The following is a 9,495-nucleotide window of genomic DNA, read 5'->3' as shown; positions in this document are numbered from 1 at the left end:
ACATCTAACTCAAAACCTTAAGGCGTCAAGTTAATAGGTCTCTCATCTTATAAACTCCTCACTCTTTCTTGTTTTATTTGATGTGGAACTAACTTCATACATTTCTCACACTTGCAACATTAACAGTTATTTCAACGATTTGTAGAAACCACCGCTAATGAAGATAATGATGATACAAATTTAGCAATCGAAAATTCTAATAACGATCGTTCAATTGGAGAAGATGACATGACACATAATAATGGCACAATTTTATTAAGTCAAAGGTAAATAAATTAAAGTATTGCATTCAGAAACACAAATAATTATAAATAAAGCTTGTATATTTATTAAACACCACAATAAGTGCGTAGAGCAAATTGATCTGTCTGGCCTTGTGGAGAGTAATAATAATTGAGGAAGTCAACATGATCATAAGGCTTAAAGAGAAGAGGGTGATCATCATCAACCATCTCTTGTGGTGCTTTTATAAGGTACCCACCTTTTGGGATGGAGAACAACCCTGCAGAGTATCTTGCTTCATTCCCACTCATCATCACCCTGTGAAAAGCTGAATGGAGCCTCCCATTTGACCATGACTGAAAAATTCGGATAACAACCACATAAATCATCATAAATTTCAAAATCTTCAACAAAACAACGACAACAATAATAATATCGATAAAATATATTTTTTGTTTCTAGTGTTTGCGGTTTTTTTTTTAAAAAAATACTCTTAATATTTAGTTACATTTAATTTTATCCCTAGTTTTTTTATTTATGTCAAAATTATCCTTAAATGTTAATTTCATGTAAAATACTAAGGACAAAATAAAAAAATTTTAGAAATAGTTTTGAGATAAATTGAAAATGCTTAAGATAAAATTAAATAAATAAGAAATATTAAGAATAAAATTGAATGAAATAAAACGTTAGGTGTATTTTAAAAAAAATTGCAAATATTAGAGACAAAAAAATATATTTCTCTAATAATAAATTATCTTATCATATTTATAAATATATGTAAATGTTTTAGTTTATATATTATTTGAAAAGCATTTTCCTATAAGAACTTTGATTTTTTAGGTCAAAATATTTTTTTTAAATTTGGTTTAATTTTAATTGGAAAACATTATTATAATTTACTTTCAGCAGCCTTACACTCTACTTAAACCTAATTATTATCATAAATTTATAGGGATTTTAATCAAAACAAAGACTTAGAGACAAAATATTAGGTGTATTTTTAAAAAAATTATAAATATTAGAGACAAGGTATAATTTATAGAGATCTTAATCAAAACAAAGACTTAAGTCATAATGTTTTTTAGCAAGCTCATAAACCAGAATTAATTAAAAAAAAATTATAGAACGACCACAACTCATTCTCTATATTTATAGGTATGAACAGTTAATTACTTACCTAATAAATTCTGAAACCTGAAAAAACAATAATAACACAATTTCTTTTTTTTTTTTGCTTTTGCCAAATTAAAGTTGAGAAATGGTAAAATAATAAGGAAATGATTACATGGAGAGCATCACCAATCATAGCAATGAAGGTGCCAGGTTGGGAGGGCTTGAAGCTTATCCATTTTCCATCTTTAGTCAAAATCTCTAAGCCATCAACTTGATTTTGGCACAAAATGGTAACAACATTCTTGTCTGTGTGAGAGCTTAGGCCTAGCTTTGTCTCACTTGTTTGAGGGCCTTTGTATTTCATAACCCTAACAAGGTAATTGGTTGAGTTCATGTGCTCCTCTAAATACTTCTCAACTCCCAAGCTCTCCAAAACCATCTTCCTAATAATCTTATCCAACTCTGATAGCTTTTCAGAGAAGCAATGAATAGTTTTGCTGCAAAAGTAACAATTTTTTTTTAATAAAAAACCCATTTTGTTGTATAGATATGATATAGGAAGAATTTCAAGTGTACTAGATATACTATTATTTTAATAATTTTAACTGTCGATTTTAAATATAAAAAATTGAAAATGTTCAATAACAAAAAAATAAGTTTTAACGATTTTTTTTATTTTTTATTAATATTATCATAAAAATATATATCATATATATTGATTAAAAATTAACCGTTAAAATTACTGAAAATATTGATATTTTCAGTACATTTGAAAACTAAAACTTTCCTACTATATATAACATGTCACTTGTGAGGGGTGAGTTGTATTGTGGTACACATGTATCAAGGTATGAAAAGTGTTATCATAATTGGTATCATGTTATTGAATTTGTTAGAATATAAAACCTTTTATGTTATTCATTTTTATGTAATAGCTTATTTTTAAACAAAATTTGTTTAATGACAAAGTATTAAATTTATTATGATATCAAGCTTTAAAATTCAATTATTATTATTGTCTCTCATTCTTAGACACTAAGTAATGTGTCTCGTTAATTCTTCTTTTAATTTATTAAATGTGTATATTATTAATAAATATAAAATAAGTCAAGATGATTTACACATTCTAACTAGCTAAGACATTTTGGATTGAAATTTTAAAAATAGCAAAATATTTTTTAATAAATATACATAATGAAGAATATTTCAAGAAAAAAATCAAACACTAATTTACATACAAAACTCAATCTCGCATAAAATAAAATAAAATAAAAACCATCTATATATTCCTATGCATTTGTTTAAGTTTTTGGTGGGTGAAATTATTTTATAACAAAAAATATCACTCATTTGAGAAAGGGACTAAAATAATAAAAAAAAAGGTAAGTATACCAGCAGTTATACCAACGGTTGCTGAAAATCGCCACAAAACTTAATTCTTGCGCTCATAATCAGGGGCCGTACACTAAGCCGCTGGCCTTTGATTTTGCGGCGGTTTTAGGTTTAAAACCGCCGCTAATCATAAAAATTGCCACAATAATGTAGCGCTTCTCTTGTAGGTAAATTACAAAATTAAGTACTTTAAATTTGAACAAGCAGTGGATATATACCTGAAATTAGGGTTTCCATTAGGCCACAAGATGTTGGTCATGGCTTCAACTTTCTCAAGAACATTTGCATCATCTATTCCCATGCTTTCATAAAGTGGCACCATTGGAAATTGGCCAACATATCCATGATAGGGCTTCTTAGAGGCATTGAGTTTCTTGGTTTCTATAGGGAGATCAAAGAGCTCTTCTAGTGAAGGAAACAATTCTTTGCAAAGTTCTAAAGGAACTTTATCAAATATTGCTTCAAAGCAACCATACTCTATTAATGCATTGTACACTTTTGATTTCACTTCCTCCCACTTACAATTATTATTACTATCATCCATGTTTAGGTCATTGAAGTCAATGGTAGGAAGCTTTAGAGGGGTTTGGGTTCCCATTATTCTCGCTTCTTTATTTTTTTTCCTTCTCTAATTTATTTTGATTACAAGTTTAATTTGGATGGTATATATATATATATAATTCTTAATTGAAGGTGGGGTTGGATCAATAATTTTGGTGATCAAGTTATAAAATAATAGGTATGTTGTTTATTTCTGTGAAAACGATATATCATATATTAAAATAGAGGAGTGTTAGGAGGCCAGCAATTTTATATTTTGTAACCATTAATTGGCCATCAATCATGTTTTTAATGGTGTGAGATTACATCAATTGTTTATCCAATGGTGAGATATCACTCATTTTTTTTAATGGTTAAGTGCTGGCCACAAAATACAAAAGTTACTGGCCCCTAGACTTTCTCATTAAAATATTTGTGTCGTTATATGACTGTAATTATCAAATTACGTACACATACATAAATAATTCTAAAGGTTGCAATCATTTTGAAAAAAGAAAGATTCTTTGGATTTGAACCTAGCAGATAAAATTGGCAACAAAATTATTCGGATTTTGGACTTGTTAAGAATTGTCATATGAACATAATCTTATGCTTGCGTATCATTATTCCAAAAATAATATAAATAAAATTCTCAAAACCTTTTTAAACATTAAATAATTAATATTAAGACTACTCACATTGCCTAAGAATAAATTGTCGTCATTTTTATAAGTGAACTCCTTATTTCTTAAGTTAAATTAGACTTGAGTAATTTTTAATAATAAATTTTAATTTTAATAAATTGATAATGTAAGATGTTTTATACTATTATTTAATTATATTTCTTTTTTGAATAATCATTTGTATGATTAAAATAAAGTAATTATTTTTATTTATGTAATATTATATAATTAAATATACTATAAAATTATTATTTTAAATTAAACAATATAGTAAAATTAATCTTTTTAATTTAGTATTAGAGTAAAGATACAAATTGTTAAGGAGTCACCCATTACCACATACCCACATACACACATATCCAATTAATTCTCAAGTTTCAAAATACATTCTGATAATTCTTATAAATGTTAAAATATTTGGTTATACTTGTTTTTTTCACTTATGGTAGCACCATATAATAAGGATAAACTAAATTAAATTACAATTTAGAGAAGAAATGTAATTCAAATGATGAAATGAGTAGTATATTATAGGCAAAATGGGTATATATTTTTAGAGAGGCTGATAAAAGGTAAAATAGTAAATTAGGATATGCGTAATTAGTGTATAACTGACTACCTAATTATTATGATCTTTTGGGAAATAAATTTGTTTGAACAATATAAATAATAAATTAAAAAAATTAATTTTAATTTTAAAATTTAAATTTTAAGTTACTTAAATATAATCTTTGTTAATGACTTAGTGGACTTAAAATATGATCTATTATTCATGTTGTTTACATCTTTCATAGTTTATTTAGCAGGGTTGATTTTTTTGGTGTCTCATATGATCATAGAAAACGATGTCATATAATAACATAATATATATTATCTTGGTCATTTATATAAAATTTAATGGTTTGAACAAAATAATACAACAACACTATTAGCTTGTTGAGTGTGTGGACCACTGTACTATAAATCATTTTCATATTTTTATTTAAGGATCAAGACCAACTCAATAAATTGATTAGGTATCGTTACGTAGTACAATTATTTGCCCCAAGAAATAGTATATATTATATAAAGACTGATTGATTATCAATGTGTTACATAGCTCGTTAGTTTTTACCCTCACCCTATAAAATTTACATATTTCTTTTTCAGGCCATGATCCTAAAACTTTTGAAACTCTTACAACCTACAATTTGAAAATATCGGTTCTATTAGGAGAACAATAATAATCAGTTAAAAAATATCATAATACAAAAAATTAAAAAATATATCCAAAATCTAAATACTACATGTACATCTAAAATTTATATTGGCTAACTTTTATTATTTTCACAAATTTACTACTTAAAAATTTTAATAAAAAAATTATTGTTGATCATTAAATTATTATCATATATAAAACGGAATTAAAATTTTTAATACTTGTCTTATTTAAACAGATAAATAATTTGACCACTCAACCTATTATTTTATTAAGAAATGTAATAGAACTGTATATGACATATATATGTGCTTAGCGTGATGAAACATTGAGATTCATATAAATCATAATTATATAGTGTGGTCCATAATAATAATTGAGTAAAGAATAAAATATATGTCAAGGACATAATTTAATAAAGAGTTGAATAATTATTATAAATGTTAATTATTTTTTTTTAAATTAGCGTGTCTACAAATATTCTATTTCAAAAATTCACATATAATAATTCAAAACATTTATCATTTATCAAATATAGAGGGACTTTTATTAACTCCATTTTCTCTACCAATATTTTCTTCATACTTTCCTGAAAATCATGGATTATGAAGAACATGCATCTAATTCCCAAGTTCCTATTATCAATTTCAGTGATGAAAATTTGAAACCTGGCACTGAAAATTGGGATTCAGCATGCCAAGTAATAAAGGGAGCCCTAGAGGACCATGGTTGTTTCTATGCACTATCTTATAAAGTTCCTATGGAACTTAACAACAAAGTTTTTGGTCTCATGGAAGAACTATTTGATCTTCCATTGGAAACAAAGATGCAAAAGATTAGTGACAAGCCTTACCATGGTTATTATGGGCCACATCCTAGTGTTCCTTTATATGAATCATTAGGGATCCCTGACCCTTTAACTATGGAAAATGTTCAACACTTCACTAAGGTTATGTGGCCACAAGGATATGATCATTTCAGGTACCTCTTCTTTAAGAATAAGTATGAAAAATTATTAATTTTTTAATTAATTAATATTAATCAATTTTTATTGTCAATTTATTTTTTTTAACCCTCATCTTTTGAAGTTAAGATTTAGGACTTAGATTTTAAAATTTAAGGTGAAGGTCATTTTAAAAAATTAAATAATATCGGCTGAAAAAAATTAGTCTTTTAATTGAATTCATTGCTTAATTAAGAATTAGGTAACATATTTTTCTCCTCTCTTTCATATTTTTCCTCCATAATTATTTCATTTCTTGTTACATGATGATATATAGACATGGATTTGGTTTAGATTTTAGACTTTAAAGATTTGACCTTAGCTTACATAAAATAGAATATGGTTATTGAAGAGAAAAAGTATTTATTTTCATCATATCTATACCAAAAATTAGAATACCGATTAAATAGAAATAATGATAAATATATAAAAAAAGTTTCCATTATTAAAATTAGAAGTCCAATATTAATTAAAATGATTTTTATATATAGCATTATTTTTCTAGTTAAATTATATATGTTTATATTGTTATCGAATGTTGTAAATGCTTATAACCTTCTCAATTCTCGGTAACGTTAGAAAAACAAAAAAAATAGTCAAAATTTATTTTATTTAGTTAGAAAGACAAAAACAAATTATAATTTTTTTTTTATTACCAAACATTTTCGTTCAATTCTCATGATTATATATATTGTTCACACAGCGAGACTCTTAATGTATATGCAAATTTGGTGGTAGAGTTGGATCATATTGCTAAAAGAATGGTGTGTGATGGGTATGGTCTAGAACAAAGGCACTATCATGACCTAATTGAATCAACAAGTTATTTGCTTCGGAGCTTTAGATATGCACTTCCAAAGAAGGATGAGAGTAATTTGGGATTGATGCCTCACAAGGACACTTCTTTCTTCACCATATTGCACCAAAATAATGTAGCTGGATTGCAGGTTAAATTGAAAAGTGGAGAGTGGTTTGATATTGATCCTTCACCCTTCATGTTTCTCATTCTTGCTGGGGAATCATTTCAGGTGGGTCACTACTTGCAATTTAATTTGATCATTATCTTGTGCATACTATAATGCACTGCATTAATAATAATTTATTCAAACGCATATTGCGGCGGTTGAAAGAAAACCACCACAAAAAGTATAATAGTGACTCAACACAAGTAATATATTGCGGCGGTTTTAAAAAAATCGCCATTAAATATATTGTTGATTGCAACTCCACTCTTAACCACCACGATATGTGTCGTAATTATTCATTTGGCGCAATTACATAGTAAAAAATAACAATCATGCTAAATATACACAATTATATAGTAGTTAATTTTTGTGACTAATTTTAGTATAGAAATAACATTTTTAAAAAAATAACTATTAAATTAGTCATTAATTTCATCGGTTGTGCGGTGCTCTGGTTCATCACTTTATATTTATATACCTCTATTTTTATTCTCATTACGTGACTCAATTAAAATAATTTATCAATTATTTTCTATAATATATTTATTATAATTAAGTACGTCCAACTACCAACTATTGAATAAATGGCTGTCTTAATAATTTAAACGATTTAATTAGCTGTTTAATTTTCTCTAAGAATTTTTTGTTAGAATAATATTTAGGAAAACATTTTTGAATTGATGATACCTTTTTATTGTATGTTTGTTTGTGTGAATTTTAAGTCTTAATCTTATGACATTAAAATCTCACATCACCTTCCAGATAGGTTTTATAACAATTTTATAAAATCATGTCTCCAATAACTTAAACTAATAAAAAATACATATAAATAGTTATATTTTTAATAAATTTAAATTACCTGAAACTAACCCGTGTGTCTTTATAAAGTGTAGGGAACCCAATCTCATGAATTAATTTTTGGATGAGACTGATTGAATTATATGTTCCCAATTTTATTAATTAAATTTACTGAAATTTATTCTCCTTTATTTTATTTACATGTGTTGCTAGGTTTGGAGTAATGATAGGATTGAAGCTTGTGAACACCGAGTTATCATAAATGAAAAGAAACATAGGTTCTCTATGGGGCTATTTTCACTTGGCACCACTATTCAACCACACCAGGAGCTAGTTGATGATGAAGAACATCCAAGACATTATAAGCCATTTGATTATTATGATTATCTTAATTTCGTTGGAACAAAAGAGGCCTTGGAATCTAAGTGTAGAATCAAAACATTCTGTGGCATTGACTAGCTAGTATGTTAATAAAAGCACTCAAAAGTTTTATTTGGAGTATGTTTTTGAGATAAATAGATAAGGATAGATATTTTTTGTGCATACTTACATAAGAATATACATAAATTATAACACCTTTTTATCTCTAAGAAAAATTTCATATTTTTGTCTTCGAGACAACTAAATTAAACAAAATTATATATATTTATATTTATTATTTCTATATTCCTATTTTTAAGATAAAATTCAAACATAACCTTTGCATATATTCACTATTCTGTTAGTATATGACGGCGGTTTTTAAAACCGCCACTAAATAAAAAAATAGCGACACTTTTTGAAATAAATTTAAATTAACTTGTAAAATCATATAATTTAGCAGCAGTTTTAAAATTAATTGTTGCTAAATAAATATTATACCAATTAATTAAAACTTGTTATTCCTTGTATACACTGAGAAGCATTTTCTCTTTGAAAATCCTTTTTTTTTTTGCCTGAACGCAAGGGATAAAGGCGCGAATTACTCTTTGAGAATCTTTGTCGCCGTGTAGCTCCCTTCCTTCGATTTTCGGGGTTACATCCTTTCCCCCAATGTGTCGATCACTGCACTGCTTCTTCTCACTCGGTCTAGTAGCTCTTTCGGTTTATTCTTTGGTTTTCTCATTCTACTTGATTCATACTATGCTTTCTATTATAATTTGGTTTAGATTTTATCTTTCATTAACATGTTTATAAACCACCATAAAAATAAACTGACACAATCTTTTAATATTAAGACAGTTATACTAACGGTTGCTAAAAGTCACCACAAATTTATTTTCTAGTGCAATCAACCAAACACTTTATAAAACCGCCACTATTTTATGTACGCTTTGTATTGATTGTAGTAAACTGAACTTTGTCACAAGAGTGATTGGTAATAATTACTCTTAATTTTAGTGTTGCATTAAGATTGATATTCAGTCAAGAGCAAAGTAATAAAGATCAAAATCCAATGTAAAATTATTTATATAAATATTTAAACTTACTCTTATATATCATACTATAATTGGAAACAAAAAATAACTAACTTTACTATTTAAATGTTATATGAGCATGCTATGGGTGAAAATGCAGTTCTTATGATAAAAAAAAAAA

The 9,495-nt window shown here is 26.5% G+C and overlaps 2 protein-coding genes across 3 annotated transcripts; one reads left to right on the top strand and one right to left on the bottom strand.

The window, feature by feature from the left end:
• Window positions 1-229: 229 nt before the first annotated feature.
• Window positions 230-3,375, bottom strand: LOC112709816 (probable 2-oxoglutarate-dependent dioxygenase AOP1). Of its 2 annotated transcripts, none has more exons than XM_025761796.2 (3): window positions 2,949-3,375; window positions 1,511-1,835; window positions 230-578 (listed from the first exon to the last, which is right to left on the bottom strand). In XM_025761796.2, the coding sequence occupies exons 1-3, from the start codon at window positions 3,326-3,328 to the stop codon at window positions 330-332; spliced, it is 954 nt and encodes a 317-aa protein (XP_025617581.1). In that variant the 5' UTR covers window positions 3,329-3,375; the 3' UTR covers window positions 230-329. The 2 variants fall into 2 exon arrangements, with proteins under 2 accessions (XP_025617581.1, XP_025617582.1); XM_025761797.2 differs by having other exon boundaries at window positions 1,525-1,835.
• A 2,299-nt stretch (window positions 3,376-5,674) lies between these two features.
• On the top strand, window positions 5,675-8,411 carry LOC112709817 (probable 2-oxoglutarate-dependent dioxygenase AOP1). The gene is made up of 3 exons (XM_025761799.3): window positions 5,675-6,132; window positions 6,858-7,182; window positions 8,131-8,411. The coding sequence occupies exons 1-3, from the start codon at window positions 5,750-5,752 to the stop codon at window positions 8,374-8,376; spliced, it is 954 nt and encodes a 317-aa protein (XP_025617584.1). The 5' UTR covers window positions 5,675-5,749; the 3' UTR covers window positions 8,377-8,411.
• Window positions 8,412-9,495: the final 1,084 nt, after the last annotated feature.

Source organism: Arachis hypogaea, chromosome 9 (genome assembly GCF_003086295.3).
Source record: "Arachis hypogaea cultivar Tifrunner chromosome 9, arahy.Tifrunner.gnm2.J5K5, whole genome shotgun sequence".
Taxonomy (NCBI): domain Eukaryota; kingdom Viridiplantae; phylum Streptophyta; class Magnoliopsida; order Fabales; family Fabaceae; genus Arachis; species Arachis hypogaea.
This window is presented reverse-complemented; position numbering and strand designations above follow the sequence as displayed.

Coding starts and splice junctions, on each gene's coding strand:
- LOC112709817 (XM_025761799.3), top strand. CDS start 5,750: ATGGATTATGAAGAACATGCATCTAATTCCCAAGTTCCTATTATCAAT. Junction 6,133..6,857: donor CAAGGATATGATCATTTCAG/GTACCTCTTCTT, acceptor TTGTTCACACAG/CGAGACTCTTAATGTATATG. Junction 7,183..8,130: donor TTGCTGGGGAATCATTTCAG/GTGGGTCACTAC, acceptor ATGTGTTGCTAG/GTTTGGAGTAATGATAGGAT.
- LOC112709816 (XM_025761796.2), bottom strand. CDS start 3,328: ATGGGAACCCAAACCCCTCTAAAGCTTCCTACCATTGACTTCAATGAC. Junction 1,836..2,948: donor AATGGAAACCCTAATTTCAG/GTATATATCCAC, acceptor TTACTTTTGCAG/CAAAACTATTCATTGCTTCT. Junction 579..1,510: donor TGATTGGTGATGCTCTCCAT/GTAATCATTTCC, acceptor CGAATTTTTCAG/TCATGGTCAAATGGGAGGCT.